Source organism: Poeciliopsis prolifica, unplaced genomic scaffold (genome assembly GCF_027474105.1).
Source record: "Poeciliopsis prolifica strain line A6 unplaced genomic scaffold, Auburn_PproV2 SCAFFOLD017, whole genome shotgun sequence".
NCBI classification, from domain to species: Eukaryota; Metazoa; Chordata; class Actinopteri; order Cyprinodontiformes; family Poeciliidae; genus Poeciliopsis; species Poeciliopsis prolifica.
The window spans coordinates 2090209-2108199 of record NW_026562392.1 but is presented as its reverse complement, the minus strand read 5'-3'; the positions used below and the strand labels follow the sequence as shown (position 1 = coordinate 2108199).

Below are 17991 nucleotides of genomic sequence, written 5' to 3'. Positions count from 1 at the left end.
GGTAGCTGTGTGGGGTCAAGAAATGATTAATTTCTAATTCAGGAGGAGAGCTTGTGGTTTTGCTACATGGTAGCAGACTTTTCTGTTGTCAAGTGTTATAATGCATTATCAAACAAGGGAGGATATCAATTTCATACATGTTGTCTGAGTTAGACTACAGTCTGCCCACTGTGGAAGCACTGGAGCTGTGGTCATGGCATGAGCAACTGAGGTCTCTCCTTCAGCAAGCTGAATGGTTCTGACTTGAACGTTGTATCCTGACTACGTCACAGGAAGATCAAAAGGGTGATATTTAGGAGGTAATTTATCTGAAAATGAAAAAACATGGAAGTGTACATCACATACAGGAAGTCTCCCTCTCATCTTGGTCGGCTGTTTTGTCTTTCTTTTTCTCCCCAGACTGTGACTATGTGTCTGTCCTTCTGAAGGTCTTTGACCACTAATTCTGTTATTCTCCTTCTATGTGGTTTTCAAACCTCTCTCCCCTCAGACAGTGAGACAGTACTCCTTTTGTCAAACCCCGTTTGGTTGGTGCGAGCACTTGCTCCTTCTGCGTATCCTGAAGCCCTCGAGGCCCTCGCACGTCCACCATGCCTTAGCAGAAACCAGAGGAGCGATGGAATAATGTTAGCCAAGCATAAACCTCTTAACATCCCCCTGTCAACAATGGACCCACACAATGTCTTTTCTCTGTACCTTCTTCCAGTTCCCAAACCGCCTTTTAGACTTGCAAATCTTGACTTTGATGTTGCTCAGCTTTTTCTTCTCTTGTCAGAAAGAGAGCGCTAAGGAAGAAAAGGCATTGTAGACAGCTGTGAACGCCACCATAATCCCCTCGTTTTACACGGGTTAGTCCTTTCTGTCTCAATGCTGCTCCTTTGCTCTGTCTTACTTTTTCAGAGTGATTTTTTTTTTAAATTTTATTTTAAAGGCGAAGCAATCCATATTCTTTTGTTTTGCTGTCTGAATCTCAACCTGCTTCCAATTTGTTAGGTGGGTAGCTTGTCCCAGAGTAATTTCACCAGACAAGACCAGGCCTCTGCTTCACATCTCTGTTCTTTTCATCTGTGCCTGTGTAACATTAAATAAGATTGGCAGTACAGAGACTCCTCAAACTATTTTTAAGTTGTCAGTGTTTGACACTGAACTCACATGATTTTAATAAACCATCAAAGATGTGTCTGAACTGTTTGGGCTTTTTTTTTTTTTTTAGGGGACTTGTGAGCAAAGCTACTGGTGTTGTTTATACCTCCACATGTCCGTAAATCTCGAGACTCCTATTATTGTTTGAATGAAACAGAAAGAATAAACGGTAGTAATGTATAAACAACCGATGACCACGGCAGCTTTGCGCCATCTGCGCAGCATCCAGGACGGCTGATTACGTTCTCACAACGGACAGGCGCATAATTTGTGTTTTTGTGTACTGCAGCACATTCCTGCCTGAGGACAATAGATGAGCAGCGGTTACAAGAAGCAGGACTGACTCAGTCTGCCTGCAGGAGCCCATGGGTTGGAGGCATAAATCGCCCGTGTCTCTCGCTGCGTCTGTGTTTAATGTAACACTCATTATTAAAGCTGAAATATGAGCTATTCCCAGTAAAAGCTAAAATGACCTTCTGTTCACCAGGAAGTTAACAGTCGTTGCTTAATTTATGACCGATATCCCTACTGTCTTTTACAGGGCAATCTGTTAGTAATAACTTTCTACCAGCATAAGATCAAGCAATGAGCAAAGGCAGCAGTGACATCGTCCGCATGATGTGCGTGGTTGACTCAGTGCATGCGACTCAGAACTGAGGTGCGGTTGATGTTTCTCTGAAATTAACACCATTTCTTAATGTTCACAGTCCCATGTTTGGGTTGGGTTTCCATGGCAATCGCAAATCTGGGGTTTTGGGGTTTCGGAGAGTTCATGTGGTACTCATTTGATGTTTTAGACCATTTATTGCTCCAATATGATTTTTTTTTTTTTTGTGGAATTTAATTTGATCAATCTGTCCATCTGATATTTTGTTTGTTAGGCAGGTGTTCTCTGTTACTTTCAGATTAGTCACAAGTTTTGTGCAGTGTTTGATTTAGAAACGGACGTCAAGGCTTTACCACGGCAAAGGGCTCAGAAATACTTGTAGACTCTAAAGTACATAACCATAAATGATGCTGGTAAAATGCATAAAATGCTACGTTAGTACGGTCATATATATTACATGTAATATATGTCATATGTTGGCAGTCAGGTGAATGTTGAGGCGGGCCAGAAAAACTGTGGTGCCGGAACGAATTGGGTAATGAATCCATTTCTGTATTTCTATACAACTGGGGTTGAATTATAATATGTACAGATGGAATATGTTTCACAGTCTCTAATTGTTCCATGAGTGGACGTGTTAGCAAATGTATCCCGATGCCAAACTATGCAGTGTGTCAAACCTTAAAAATGCCAAAGAAAAAAAGAAAACCAAGAGCTGCATTTTAAACTCGCTACATGACAGTGCAGATATGAAATGGCTGATCCAGGGTTGGAAAATGTTGGGGGTCCATCTTACAGGACTTTCCTAAAATCAGATACTAGAAAATATTAATACACCAATGAACTTGGCCAGATTTTGCAGCATGAAACATCAAAATGTTTCATATGTTTTGCAATATATGTAAAATACTGGTGGGGTGCAATTGAATATAGGTGTTGCAATTATAAATGATTCTTATTCCCTTTTCTTTGTTGTTATTATCTAATACTGATATTTGACACAATGCACAAACTTTGTCAGTTTCAATAGATTCGTGGCTGAATCAATAGAATAATAAAATTATTAATATAGCTTTCGGTTTATTACCAGTGTGTATGCATATACATACATGTGTAGATGCACACACTTTCTACACCATCAAAAAAATAAACCCACTGCTGGTATTGCGTCTATATTCAGACGCCTCTCTCTGTCACTCTTTACATTTGCTACATTTGAGTTAAAATGGGACTTTTAAATCCTCCACACACAGGTATGTTTTCCTTGACACCTCACCATCCGTCTGAATCAAAAGTTCAAGGAAAACCAGAAAAATGTTCTGCTGGCATTGCAACACCAACACGTGTTCACTTTGTTTTTCTTTTTCCTAACCTCGTCAGAGTGCCTCAGTCCATCGCCGATAGTCTCCGGTTTTAGATTTTAAGCGCTGGGCCGTTCTGTAACGTTTACTCTTAAAGTTGTGTTCATCGTGTTCCTGCTATCCGGCGCTGTTTGTTCACATAACCTGGTAATGGATCTTGCACACTAAAGTCAGCACCGGCTCTGCTGTACTCTATAAATCTGTTTATTGGTATTGTATGCTCTGAGCTACAGCGGCTTAGTGAAGAGGAGCGAGGAGGAAGCAGCCGGTGAAGCTGGAACGCGAGCTCCTCTGCATGCTCCACTCTGCTCTCTGAATCATAGCCTCTGGTCATAATTTTTTACCAATATTTATTATTTTTGTCTCTTCCCCTGCGTCTCACTATGCAAATTCAGTTCCATTGCCAGTTTTAACACAAGAAAGAAAAAACATCAGTTCTCAGATGTCACAGACATTTACAGAGCTGCTGAAGTTCACCACACAGCCCCACTGTAGGTTCACCAAACATTGTTTCTGAAGTGCAAGCTCCCCGCTAAGGTTCCAATGGACCTTAAAGGGCACGCTACATATCATTATGCTACATTCACTTACATTGGGACATCTGACGTTTACTCATTTAAACGCTGGTTTAGGCGTTATATGGGCTTACATTCTACATTGCTACAAAATAACTCATTTTAACTAGTCTTTATTTAATATTGCAGCAAAGTTAGTGACAGTGTTGTCCCTCTTCCTCATCACACTCCTGCGCTCATCCCCACATCAGGCCATTCACTCAGTGTCCCTCAGAAGTTCTTCCAAATTGGTCCACGGGGGTGTGCTTATGCCTCTCCGTCAGGTTTAGTTCCACTTTAAAATGTAACTAACCCCGCCCCTGACAAAGCTTGAAAAAGCCCAGCAGAGTGGGCAGAGCCAAGAAACACTGAGAGGCACGGCCGACTGTGGGCAAGGAAAGCGAGGCTGCGGTCAGGAGGAAAGAAAATCTGCGAGGGCTGTGACACGGTTTCCCACCCGAACGCGGGGCTGAGTGACAAAAAGCCGCGTCGTTTTACACAAACAGGAGAATCCGACTGGATCAGCGCAGTCTGACAGGCGTCAGCGTGTGAGACGGTGTTTGGCGACATAAAAATGTCAGATTTCACAAAGAAGCATAAAGAGAGCCTGAAATGATCTATTTAGAGAATTTATCAGCGCAAAAAAGTTAATTGACTGTTTAGATCCACTTTAAAGAGTTGTATTTCTCTTGCGGCAGAGCAAGATAAATATGGCAAACGAGGTAAAAAAAACACATGTCCAAAAGCTCATTGTCAGAGAGCTGCAACAAATGATGGCATTTTAAGATTGCTCAGTATCCAAAACAATAGGATGCTGTTTACATGTCAACCACTTTTTTTTTCTGGTTGAGGCCAGAGGAGGAAAAAAAAAAAACTTTTTTCTGTGTCCGTCATCGAAAATGTAAGCATATGAAGTTTGCTTAATTCCACAAGGATTTCACCTGGAACTACGTGCTTCTGGCCAGATGAGATAAAGATGATGTTTGGCAACAAACACGTGAACCAAAGAGATGAATACATGGAAAAACACCTCACGACCCTCTCGGTGTGGTGGAGGCTCTGTGGTTCCGTTGCCATGTTTTCCTTCGAAAGGTCCTGGGAATCTTATTAGAGCACATGACATCATGAACACTTTGAAATAGCAAAAAGACACGTTAAATAAAAATCTTGCGGACTCTGCCATAAAACCCGAAATTGTTTGTGACTGAAATGTTTGACACAAGCCTTCCTACACGGACATCGCAGTCCTCTGACATAAATCCACCTGACCTTTTGGGAGAGTTGAAAAGAGCGGCTGACGAAAGTATTGAAAAAGCACTGAACGGGTAAATTTGTACCAAAAAAGAATTATTTCCTAATGCAATCTCCCCCCACAATAAATATGTTCTCAAGCTAAAGGGATTCTTTAAACATTTCAGTGTGAGATGATGCTGCCGCAATAAAAACTTGCTTTATTTTAAGACTTAAGCTTCACCACGGATGCCAGTAGGTATAAAGTGAACTATTATTTTGGCAATTAAACAACATTTTCTAATGTGTGTCAAGTGAATAAAATAACTGAGATTGTATTTGCCTACAGAGAATGTTCTCTTTAGGGGGAAAGGTAAAAAAAAAAAATCTCCTCTGAAAGCAGCAGCCCTGAAACTTAATGTTCACCACAAATCAACCTTATCGCAATCTTTCTCCTGGGATTAAAGGGATATGAAGAAAGATGGAAGTTTTTATTTCACACTCAATAGAAAACCTGGGAAAATATTGTAAGAGATATGCTTTTAGTTGGTTTTGGAAGCCAAGTGTGTACCGCGGGCCAGCTGCTGCGGGTGAGTGTAGGAGTCTTCAGAATATTTCTAAGCAGAGGAGATTAGAATTCAACTCGCATCGAATGTTACGGCTGTGGAGCTACAGTGGTTTTTAAATGATTGATAAAAACAGAGCGTCGTACAGAGTATCAGTATTTTTACAATGTTTAGTTTCACAGCAGTCGTGCACAATAGTTGTTGTTTTGGAGAAAAAAATTATCATTCAATAATATTTCTCCCTTTTCTCATTCTATACTTTAAAATCGATACATTTTTGAGGTGCTGTGGTTGCCCGTATGGAGGCCTTAGTCCTCAACGCGGCCGTCGCAGGTTCGATTCCCGGCTTGGTGACTCCTGCAACATGTTTCCCCCCTTCTCTCATTACCCTTTTCTGTCGATTCACTATCAAATACAGGCCACTAGAGCCAATAAAACCTTTCAAAAAAAAATCTATACAACCTGAAGCCAAAGTACAAATATAAGCCAGCTTAAAAAAACTGTTTAAATAGGAGCTTATTGGGAGTATAGAGATTTAAATGTTTATAAGTAAATAAGTATTAGAGAGGCAGGAAATCTTGTATCTTTGACCGCCTCCTTTTTGAACAGATCATGTAAAATTATATTGGGCGTGATAATTTGTTTTAATTTTTTTTTTCTTGTCTTTATTTTTTTCTGTTACGTGGACTACGATTAAACAGAAGTAATTCAGTAACTTTTTACGCCACGTCAATTAATGAATTCTTCAAAAATATCCTCTTTTTTTTTGTTTTGAATGAATAATAAAGTCTGAGGCCGGGCCTAAAGAATGTGCTTAAAATGACCACATATGGCTGACTGGGTTTTCTCAGTGTCACAACCTCCTGCGTAAGTCACAAAGAGGCAAAGCAGCTTCTTATTTTTCATTCTTGTTGTCCTACGTGTTCGGTTCATCTGTGTCACCGCCGCTTTTTTCTTCCACTGCTTGAGTCAGGGGAGAATTAGCCGAATTAAAACAAAAGCGGCAGTCGCCGTTTGAAGTGTGAGCAGAGACGTTATTATGACTTCTCCCTTAAAAGTCAAGTTGAGCCACAGGCACGATAAAGTCTGCAGAGGCACGGGCAGGAAAGTGAAGGGGGGTTTGAGAAGTGTTGAAATAACAAATCTGTTCTCACAGATGGCGCTCCGGCTATGCCGGGATCTCCACTGGATCTGCCCGCTCCACATTTAAAACAAACTTTACACTGTAATGCTGAGGTGAAGTCAATACGCTTAAGTCCGATTTTCATCCCAAAGGGGAAACAAGACGAGTTCCTTCTCATTCGCGTCAAACCATTGGCCGAGAAACTCTTAACAAAATAGCAGAAAATCCCACATAACAGTTTTTTTTTTTTTTAACTTTCCCTTTAGCCGTGCTAATCCGAACCGGTCCTGGCTGTGAGGCCGCTGCTGGCGGAGGAAGCCCGAGGGTTGCCCCACCCTGGGGCTTAACCTTAACCTGCACCACCTGGCTGTTTACTCTGCTCTGCCACTTGCTCCGCGAATGCGTCCTGCGAGAAATCGAAGTCATTCCTACGCAGCCAACACTGACGGAGAGCGATCCTGCAGAAAGCCAGCGCCGGCTTTGATTAAGAATGTTATTGTAAAGAAATCTGTCTTCAAACAGAGAGGAAAGGCTGCAGTGGAGAGAAACATAGAAGGTCCTGACCAAGGTCCTAACATGCTCTTTCACCTCCAGGGTAATTTGTTTTTCTTTAAGCAGATTGGCTAAATGTTCGCCACATTGAAGCAATGACCTGAAGTGTAAATGTTCAGAGCAGTTTTTTTTTCCTCCTCCATGTTTTGATCCGGTCGCTAACTTTCTGTTAGATTATTGAGCCTCTGGACCCCCGTCATCTCTGCTTGTCCTTTCAGATTCATTGGTATTCTTCGTCTTTCTCCTGGTCTGTCCTCCTCTATTTTTTTTTCTGAGGTTTGACATTGTCTTGGCAGAAAGGCTGACAGAGAAAGTTCAGCGAGGTTAAAGGTCAGCCGCAGGGCCTCAGGAGGGAACGGCGCTTTAGATCTCCTTGCATATTTATGATTCTGCTCCTGTATTATTACCATAATCTTATGACAACATTCACATTGTTTGACAAATGAGAGTTTTTGTCTTGTGGTGTTTAGTGAGCTGTGGTGAATAGTGGATAGGTGCTCTCTGAATGACCTCGGCATAGCAGAGGTGTGATGGATAGCTGACCAGTTCCTTTGCCTTTTTCCACTTTGTGTCTAGAGAAAGAGAAAAAAAAAGTTTGCAGAAATGTGCAGCTGAAACTCTTGCAACATGGATATTGTGCAACAGAAAGTGCAATTAAAACAGTGTTCTTCATCCAGTGCAGATGTCTTACAGCCTTGCTTAATTTGATCCCCGTTTGCCATCTTGAGACCCACAATACAAGGAGTTTTATGGAAAATGGTTGGCATTTCGTCACCACTCCACACTGGTTTGGGATGTGAAAAAGACAGGAAAGCATCTGTTTATTGCTGTCATTGTGTGGCTGCGTGTTTACACCCAGCCACACACAGTGATGGCCTCCACAGAGCAGCGATAGATATCTCGCCGAAATGACGGAGCAGAAGTGCCTCTTTTTTAAAATAGCCTCCACATCCAGGCGCACAAACACAGACGGGGCCTGATGATGATGTTCCACCCCGGCTGGTTTCCACCAGCTGCTTTAATGTGTGCAACCTTCTGTTTCTGCCGCCGCAGCGAGCCTAGCCGCACAAAAACGATGCAAACAAAGACTCGTTTTTATTTTATTTTTTGTTTCTTTTGAGAAAAACTAATGTGTGTTTTCTGGTTGCCTTGGTTTTTTTGGGGGGCTCATTTATGTTTTTTAGCTGTTGCACATCTGCATCGAGGGCTGGGGGAACTGGCGCTGGTCCGAGCCGTTCAGCGTGGACAACGTCGGGACGCTGCTCCGGACCATTCAGTACAAAGGACGCACCGCCTCCCTCATCATCAAGGTGCTGCGGCTCAATGGCGTCCAGAAGCAGGTACTGTTTACTCCCATTTCCCATCCCCTCCCCCAAACAAAAGCTTAAATAAAACATTTGCAGCACAAGCATGCCATAAGTTTACATCAAAGTTTAAAAACATCAAGAACGTCGACGTCAGATCCCAGCGCCAAACCACAGAAGAAAATCTCTGAAATAAAAAGCAATGACGTTTGTAGGATTTGCAGAAAGCCTGGCGTCTGTCCAAGTCCCCTCGTCAGGATTAGCCACTTTAAACCCGCCCTCTGTTTGCATCCCATGATTTAGTAGTTGCTTAGCTAACAACTAAATGTTTTCTGTTTTTGTCAATTTGTTGTCATCTGTTTTGCAGTAATAAAATGTGTCCCGTCAATCCACACAGAGGATCACAGGGGAATCAAAAGCCAGATCATAGAGCAGCCAGCCGCCTGCTACAAGAGCAAAGCTGAATCATGTCTGAGTTTTTCCTGCACGCATGCAAGAGAAGGTCCTGAAAACGCAGCGATGCCGTAGTAGTGACAGCTTGTTATGTGAACGCTGTAAAGTGTCAAACATCTCCCACTCATCCTGGAGACGAAGCAGACTTTTCAGTTCATACTGAAAAGCCTTCATTTTTTCTTCAGTCCTTATCTTTGAATAAATCTGATCCCTTCAGCCACAGCATATGACCAGCCCCCTCAGAGCTGCAGCGGTAGCTTTGACAGATAAAGTAAATAACTACATGCTTGAGAATTGGTCCGCTTATATTTTCTTCTGATTATATTTGTTCTGTGACGTGTCGCAAACTGCACTTGTCTCGGTGATTCAGTAGCTCAGAAGGAGCTACTGATTTTAGCTCATTCTGATTGGTCTATAAGACCTGCAATAGAAAAATATATACAGTATACAATAGGGCTGCCACTAACGATAATTGTTTTATTGATTAATCAGACAGTTGGTGATCAACTGATCACACAAAAATGTAAACATTCTACAGATTTTTCTTAATGTCCCTTTTATTCAATATTCAAAATGCATAAAAAGATGTAATAAACCCATTAATTCCCAAATAAAAAGAATAACATTTAATTGTCTAAAATGCAACAACACAGGTTGATCATTTGTATCAAAGGACGCTTAATAAAAGATTTTTTTTTTCATGGAACTTTAAACAGGTGAAACTAAAACAATGTAACTTAATTTATGGATAAAACATATTTGCAGACAAAGTTTTTTTTATATTAAAATGCAACATGTATATATTTTTGTATGGTTTTGGCTGTTTACTGCTCTCACTGTGTTGTTCTTTCAGCAAATGGCCTTTTTTGACTCCAGTTAATGATTAATTGTTTACTAAATTACTTGACAATTTCTTTTCAATAATTTATTCATCAAGATTAATACAATAAACCGTTTCAACCCCGATATATAATCTACATATCTTATAACATCTATAATTTTACAACAGGGATTCTGTTGTTAAGGCCAGGTGTGTCTTTTAACTTTTCTTGCAGATAATAATCTGCGGTCGGCAGGTGATGTGCAGCTACCTGACGCAGGACATCGAGCTGCGAGTTGTTCAGCACTACGTGGGAGCCGACGGTCAGACGGTGGTCAGGGAGCATTGCGACTGCCTGGAAGCGGGGGCCAAACTTCCCTCCTACGTGCTGGAAGACGCGGAGATGACGGAGCTCTGCATGCGAGCACGCGGCGACGAAGACTGGTCGCAGGACGTGGAGCTGGAGCGGAGGGAGAAGAGCAGCAGCAGCAGCTCTGTTGTTCAGGTAGATCTACACAAATCTACAAATCAGATACTCTGAAATATCTGGCTGTTTTGTGGAGTTGGAGGCAACGCTTGCTTCCATTAGACGTCTTTTCTAAGATGGACTAATTGGTTTCTACTGAACAATGGAAAAGTGCCATTGTACCGACTGCAGCCAATGCTTTGCGCTTAGAAATGTCCAAATGTGGTAGCCAGACACAAAAAAGTATACATACAAACATTGCACACCTCAAGGCTAGCTCTCTGTCCACACGCATGTTTGGAGCTGGTGGACTGGACCACCAACTGTGGCCGGATCCTCCTCTTCTGGGTGGCCGGAGTTGCTGAGCTTCCATGTTGCTGCTCACTGTTAGGAAACAGATTGAGATCTTCCCCCCAGATAGGCTTACAAAGGCCCTCCGGCCCATAACCTGACCATGTTGAGAGGTAGAAAACACAGTTTATGCTCTCTCATAACAACACTAACCATAGACAGGAAACACTAGCTGATATGTGGGCACAGAGAAAGGCTTTGAAGGCACTTTCGCACCGCTAGATTAACCCCAGCTCAAGCTCCGCTCTCCCTGCTCCTTACTTTTCCTGTGTGATTTCTCCTTTAACTTTTCCTTTTCTTTTTTTTTTTAATTGGCATTATGAAGTTAAAACCTTTTCCAGCTTCTAAATGTAGGTCAGATCATCTCTGACTGAAATGATCAAAGACTAGAGATAAATCCAGATTAGAAGATGGTTCCAACTCACCCATCATTTAATTGTAACACTCTTTACTGTTTCCTGCTGCATCAGACTTGTCCACCTGTCTCACCCTCTTATGTCAGCATTTGTGGGGGGTTTTCATTTGTCTGATGCTGCTCTTCATCAGTAAGACTTCTGTGGTAATGTCTTTGCCTCTCATTCATCTCTTTTGCATCTTTCCTGCCACTGTCCTGTAGTCCTAACAAAGCACAAAATCATGATCTTATTTGGTTGTTTTTCACCAGATTTGGTCTATATATCTGTTTGCCAAAGTCTCACTCCCTTATCCCAACAAGGCCGTTATGCAAAGCCTCGTATATTAAGCCTGAAAGCTCTCTGCTCTCTGTGCTGTCCCCAGCCCTAAATGAAGTCCCCTGTTTATCATAAATTGGACCACTTGTAATGCATCTTGGCATCTCAGTGCTTTAATGAGAAGTAAGTGGGACAAAGACCAGTGAGACTCGAAGAGCCCTCGGCTTTTTGTCGGGCACATTCTCAGCTTTTAAATCTTGTTGGACTTATACTGCCTCTGATACTCCTTTATCTGGCACTAGCAGTTGTCTGTCGCCTCAGCCTGTAATATCGCATTAGGGAGGCTCAATATTTTACAACTGAAGGAAGCCAAGAAACAATGGTTTTATGGACAAAACATCATAATGCAATACTGATGCAGGACTATAAACATGAAGGCAACTCATGCATCTATTTATAAGCAGAAACCATTAGAAACATGTTGATTTTTAGTCCCTGTGATCAGTCTGAACTTGTTGCAGCTACGGTAAGAGATTAGAGGTATCACACATACTAGATCTTTCCAGTGGCAGTGGGGCTGTTTTAAATTATGCTTTGTAAAGAGAAAGACTTTAATTGATTAGTAAGAACAGATCTGTGCTCTTTCAGGTGGCCTGTTCCAGCGGCTCATTGCTTTACGTCTGGTGTACTCTGATCACCGTTGAGCCGGACTCACACATGCAGCAGAGACTGGTACGTAGTGCTCAGCATCACGCTCTTTCATGCTTAAATTTGAATTTGCTAGTATTTAATACTTTGGATGGAGTGGCCCGTCAACATATAAACAATTTCACCCTGAGGATTAATAGCGTATCTTCTACCACATTGTGACACAATTATAACATTTAGTCTGACATTTTATTAGTTTGTATTTCAAACATTTGATCTGTGCTCTAGTGCCGTAACAGCAAGCAATTAATGTGACTTTAACAAATGTTGGAAAAAAGATGTTTTAGTATTTTAATAAAAGACATAAGAAATTGTGAAATCTGATATATCATGCGTGTAAGAATTTCACTTTGATTTATGATACACTACATTGGGCCGCGCTTGACACTAAATGCATATTTTAACTCGCACCATGTACTTTGCAGTGATGTCATTGTTGTCAGATCTATATATTGTGTTTTTTGCTATGGTTTGTCAGGATCTTTTTGTCTCTTTTTGCAGGTGAAGAAGCAGGTTTTTGGGTGTTATCTTTTCTATGCTCTTCTTTACTCTTTTTCTCCTCCTTTCCTCTGAAACCGTTCCCACACCTTTCCTTCCTCCTTCTTTTATGCCTCCATGTCTATTACATTTAAAAAAAATCCAAAGCACTTTCTTATGAAGTTTTATAATCAGTGGAGTATTATAGCGAAAGCCTCCCGCTGTGAGTGCTACCCTGCCTGACAGGACGCCTTAAAAATAATAATAATAATTTTGTCTTCTCAAATGATCAACTCCTCTTGTCAGTCTGAATTTGCACAGTGAGGTTTTTGTTTTTTCCAAAACTCTCTTCTTTCAGGTGATTTTCAGTCCACTTTTCGTCATGAGGAGCCACTTACCTGAGCCACTAGTTGTTCACATAGAGAAAAGGAGTTTGGGACTGAAAGAAACTCAGCTGATTCATGGACAAGGCCACCAGGAACCTCTTTTAAACACCGAGGCAGAACTTACCCACCACCTCATTTTCCAGGCCAGGTAATTAAAATCAGATTTGCTACTATTGCACAAAACATGTCAGTGAAAAGTCTGTTTATTGGTTACTATGGCTGACAAATACTTTCTAATCCAAAACTTAAATTGTTTAAGCTATTTTATACCTAAAGGGTATCATAGGAGTTGAAAATCTTGTAATTATTTCGCAAAGTGGAAAAAAAAATAAAATTTGTATGTTGAACAAAACACTCACGTAGCCTCATACCTAAAGGTACAACATAGATCTGTCAAACACTCATAATGAACCAATTTCTACTTTCAAATAGGCAACTTTCTTTCCTCTTTCCATCGCTCATACCCGCTTCGGAGCCAGCAGAATGTACTCACAGGACAATTTAGTTCTTTCAGTGCATGATTGTTTTAAATCATGAGCTGCAAGCTCATACAGCTGCAAGGGAAACAGCAACTCTGCTCTTTTAATGGGTTTTTGGTGTGCCTACATGTAGCATAAAGTCAAACCCTTCGCAGCACATTCTGCTCTGTGTGAGCCATTAATGAAGACATGATCCATGAGAATCTGCGCACATTTCAGGGGAGCAGTAAGCTGTCTTGGCTGCAGCTGGGACACAACTCTAACTCCAGCATGTCAGGTTGGATCGTAATTACACCTCACTTAGATATGAGCCGTAGCACAGAGCAGCTGACCGTGCGCCGTGTGTGTGTGTGTGGTGTGTCTGTGGTGTGTGTGTGCGTGTGTGTGTGTGTGTGCATAAGCACGCTGATGTGTAGGGGAAGAGTATGTGTCCTGAGTGTGTGTGTGGTCCATGTATGTGTTGGTTAGCTAAGTGCTAGTGTAAGTGTGACATTTATGGTCAAAGCTTGTCACATACATCACTGTTATGCTCTGTTACTTTGTCAAAGTTGGTAAGTGTTCTTTTGCACTTCCTAATCTTTTTCATATATTCGTGTTTCCAGGCAGTTCTTCATGAAAAGTAGTACAGTTGGTCTTAAAATCTAAATTAATGGTCAAACCATGTTTCCAGCAGCCACAAATAACTAAATATTTGTCTCATTTGAAATAAATTAAATGTATGTATTTTAATTGATACTTTTTTAAAATTTATCAGTGTTCAGGAACTTCTCATTTCAAATCCTGGACTGCATATTTCCATAAACAAGAGGTGACAGACTAGCGTTTCTTTTAGCCAGTGACCACAAGGCTAAATGAGAGCCACACACTGAGCAAAATGACCATCTGCAAAGATCTTATGCTTACCAAGTCTTATTAAGAAGTTACACAAACCACCATTAGATGCTACCTAAATGGGTTGTGGTGCCAGAATAAAAGCCTTTGCAAATGTAAATGCTTTTAAAGGTTCCTTAAGTCCAGCATTAGTAAACCAACAACCCTGGCCTCCATACCAGTCACTAAATAAAATGGATCAGCAAAACATTGATCCAAAATCTGTGGCAAAACTTAAAGTTTTATCTGATACATGATCTACCTTCTTCAAGAGTCGTCTTCTAAAAATCCTTAAGGGAAAAGAGCAGACGAGAATAAACATCTGGAAAAATAATCCATCTATTGATTTGCTCCAACCTTGTGAAAAGTTATAAGAGAAGATTTAAGTGCTGTCTTAAAAGAAGGGTATATAAGGTAATATTAGCAGGGGTACTAGGAATTAAAGCACCAGTAATTGTATTAAAAATAATTACTTCTGAAACTTATTTTTTCCCCTCACTAAATAAATCTACTCACATTACATGTTTTCCTCCTTTTATTTTTGTGGTGCGAGATTATGATCTCGCAATAGCGAGTGAATTTATTGTGTTGTTTTCGCTACTGATTAAAGTATTTGAACATCCATAATTCTTGTTATTTTATGCACCCTTGCGGAAAAATTATAGCTCTTTTGGTATCATTCGCCGGTAATGTGAACAAACAGGATAAATCTTTGAACGTAACCGACTGCTTCTGAGATATTTTTGTTAACTGTTGTATTTAGATATCTGGTAACAAAGTTTGTTTTGGTTTCAGTCGCAATAAAGAAACCACAGTGGGCATACTGTCCCTGGGAATATATTTGGCTGATGTTGTTTTACAGAAATCTTTTTCATGCGTGCAAAAAAACAAGCTTTGAAAAAAAAAAAAAACAAGTGTCTTGTCTTTCTAGATTGCAACCACAGAGCTCCTTGTATTTACAATCCATCCCCTGTCTAAGCTGCTTTCAGACCGCACAAACTTACATTCTCTTCTCTGCTACCCCCCAGACCCTCCACCCCCTGCCCAACTCAATCCATCGCTCATCTCTCTTCATCCTCTCAAACACACACTACAAGCCACAACTGTAAACATACACACATGTACAGAGACACCCCCCACCCCCAACCTTTCAGCTTACCCTAAACCTCTACGATAGATCCAATCGTAAATGTTCACTGGTCAACAGCTCATCTTTCCATCCTGTAATTACACATAGCTGTGGACTTTAATGGACGAGGTAGGGAGCAGAGTTGCGGTCTACAATGCTAGAGACACAGACAAGTCTTAACCAGAACTGTTTTGTCCTGTTCCTCTCATCCCAGCCACCACATAAGAAAATGGTGGGTTAAAATCAGAAGTCTGTCCAGTTTCCCCCCTCAGGGAGCGCTCTGGATGAAAAGCTTCCTGTCAACACCTTGTCCCTCTCCTCAGTCTTGTTCCAGATCCATAAGCTGTAGCTCTCTGCATTCCCTTAAAGCACAATGGGCTCTGTTAACAAACTGCTGTTCTGGGTTATGGGGGCTTCTCTGCTGCAGCCAAGAAGAACTGGATGCTTCCCAGAGAAAGAGTAGATGCGATTACATTGTTTGGATTTCGGTTCTTTTTTTGAGTCCGGTCTATAATTGACCAACGAATGGAGATGAGGTATCCAATCGGATTATTTACTGCCATTTAGCTCTTTCTGTGATCTTTTTGAATTAGTGTTTGTAAGGCAAGCTGCATGTCACACACACACAAAAATCTCCAACAAAAGACAGATTCCACCCACTTCAAGGTTCAAGGGTAAAAATGGACTTTAGCCAAAGGTTGCAATGGGAACAGTTAGCTGCTGTCAGGAGATGTCTTGTTTTATAGTGAAATAAAAGAGTATTGCTGAATTGTTTCTGGCATAATGTAAGTAAACAAGCTTCCATGCCAGATTCGCAGAAACACACACACAGCAGCTTCTAGCTCTCTTTTCAAACAATGACTTATCACGGCCTGCACCGAGCAGGAGATCAAGTGGGATCAGCCTTTTCACTTTCGATGTTTTATGTAGCAAGACAAAAATGGTGTGTGTTTTGACAAGAAATCAAGGCTCTATGATGACTCTTGATTTTGTGCTGTTTTTCCTCAGAGAGGATAAGGATGCGTCACACTGTGCCGTACCCATCTCCACCGGTCTAATCAAACAGATAATGAACAAGACAGGGAATGAAGACAACCCGGAACACATCCTGGCTGATTTCTACGGTCCCAAGACCACCACAGAGTCACCATGGCCTTACGTCACCAAGGATACTGACAGGTACGCCCTCCTGAACTTTGTTGTCTTCAGTTTGATTTATGTCAATTGAAATCCTAAACAAAGATCATCTGAAGGCATCTTTACGTGGGTTGTTCTTGACATTGGGTGTTTGTCAATAGAACCTTGAAAAATATTTGAACATAAACCCTTTCTCCCTGGGCATGGCTCTGGATCTTTCCTTGTGAACTCCAGCCAGATTCATCTCAGGTCCCACGTACTTTGTGGCCCCACCTGACTTGTACCTGGTTCAGAGTCAAGAGCGATTTGTAAAATATGGGGAAAATTACTGCAAATGGGTGTGGTCTAGTTGTGGGACTGCTCAGTCTGACTAATTCAGAGGGTTGGTCAATCAGATGCAGGTTGTGAGAAGCTAGATGAGTTTTCCTTGATAAAGCGGCAAAATAGATTTCCTGCAGATTTTGATCAGGGTAAAACAGGTTTAGGAATCTCTGTACTTGGCTAAATGTTAACCTTTCAGAGTAGGAAGTCAGCACTTTGGACAACAAAAGGTCTGACCCAAAGAATGAACATGTAGGAATTCAGTTCATGTAAACTGGAAAGTGTGATGACGCATCAATGATGCTATTCATCCAAATCTAGTGAACAGCATCACAAACTCCTTCAACTAAAAATCTCGAGGAGTCAGCGAGCAAACTGAAAATGGGTCAACAAAATATTGATCCAAAACCTGTGGCAAAACATAAAGTTTTATCTGATACATGATCTACCTTTGGATCTTTCCTTGTGAACCCCAGCCAGATTCATCTCAGGTCCCACGTATTTTGTGCCCCCACCTGGCTTGTACTACCCCCCCCAGTTATGGTACAAGCCAGGTATTGCACGCAAGTGATGTGATCTGGCAGCAGACTGCGTTCGTTGATTGCCCTGTGGATTTACATCAACGTCTTCACCATAGTTTTCAATCTTCAGCAAAACCATACTAGTTGGGGAGACGGCTAACGGCAAATTGATAACTCTGGTCAAACCTCTAGGTTCAAAGCTTTTTATCAATTGTGCCAGAGGAGCACACACAGTGGGATGGGGCAACCCGCAATGAAAAAAATATACCGAGAGATTTCGGAGAAACTGGCCGCCCAAGGGTACACACGCAAGGTGACATCATCAGTGTTCCCACATTCACCCCCACCTTCCTGCCCATATTCACGCCCACGTAGTGAGGAACACACTGCCAATGGAGGCACACCCAGCTTGGCTAGAACCGAACAAGACATTAAATGGCTAGGGTGAGACTTGACAATGGAGAAGAGGCTTTATGACATTGTTGATCTGTTGAAATACTTATTTCACCCAGATTCAATTCAGATCAAACCACTTCATTCTTACATAGCCAGATTTAAGTACATGGAGCTCACTTATAATTTTCATACTCTAGAAAGTTATTTGATAATTGAATGCTTGTTAGTAAGCAGTTATTTCTAGATTTGTGCTGTAATTCCTTCTAATTAGCAGGAATGTGGTGTAAGTGGAAAGGAAGGACTCCAACAGAAAGAAACCTCACAGAACAGGCTCCGTGTCACCTGCTACAGGTTAAGAGGGCAGAA

General features: G+C 41.4%; 1 protein-coding gene across 2 annotated transcripts in view; it reads left to right on the top strand.

The window, feature by feature from the left end:
- LOC129367556 (intermembrane lipid transfer protein VPS13B-like) overlaps window positions 1-17991 on the top strand; it is a 291895-nt gene that overhangs the window by 250012 nt on the left and 23892 nt on the right. For both annotated transcript variants that reach the window (XM_055042090.1, XM_055042091.1), the window contains exons 47-51: window positions 8321-8476; window positions 9949-10218; window positions 11850-11933; window positions 12745-12920; window positions 16259-16429. In XM_055042090.1, the coding sequence (XP_054898065.1) occupies window positions 8321-8476; window positions 9949-10218; window positions 11850-11933; window positions 12745-12920; window positions 16259-16429 (857 nt within the window). The remainder of the gene's footprint in view (window positions 1-8320; window positions 8477-9948; window positions 10219-11849; window positions 11934-12744; window positions 12921-16258; window positions 16430-17991) is intronic.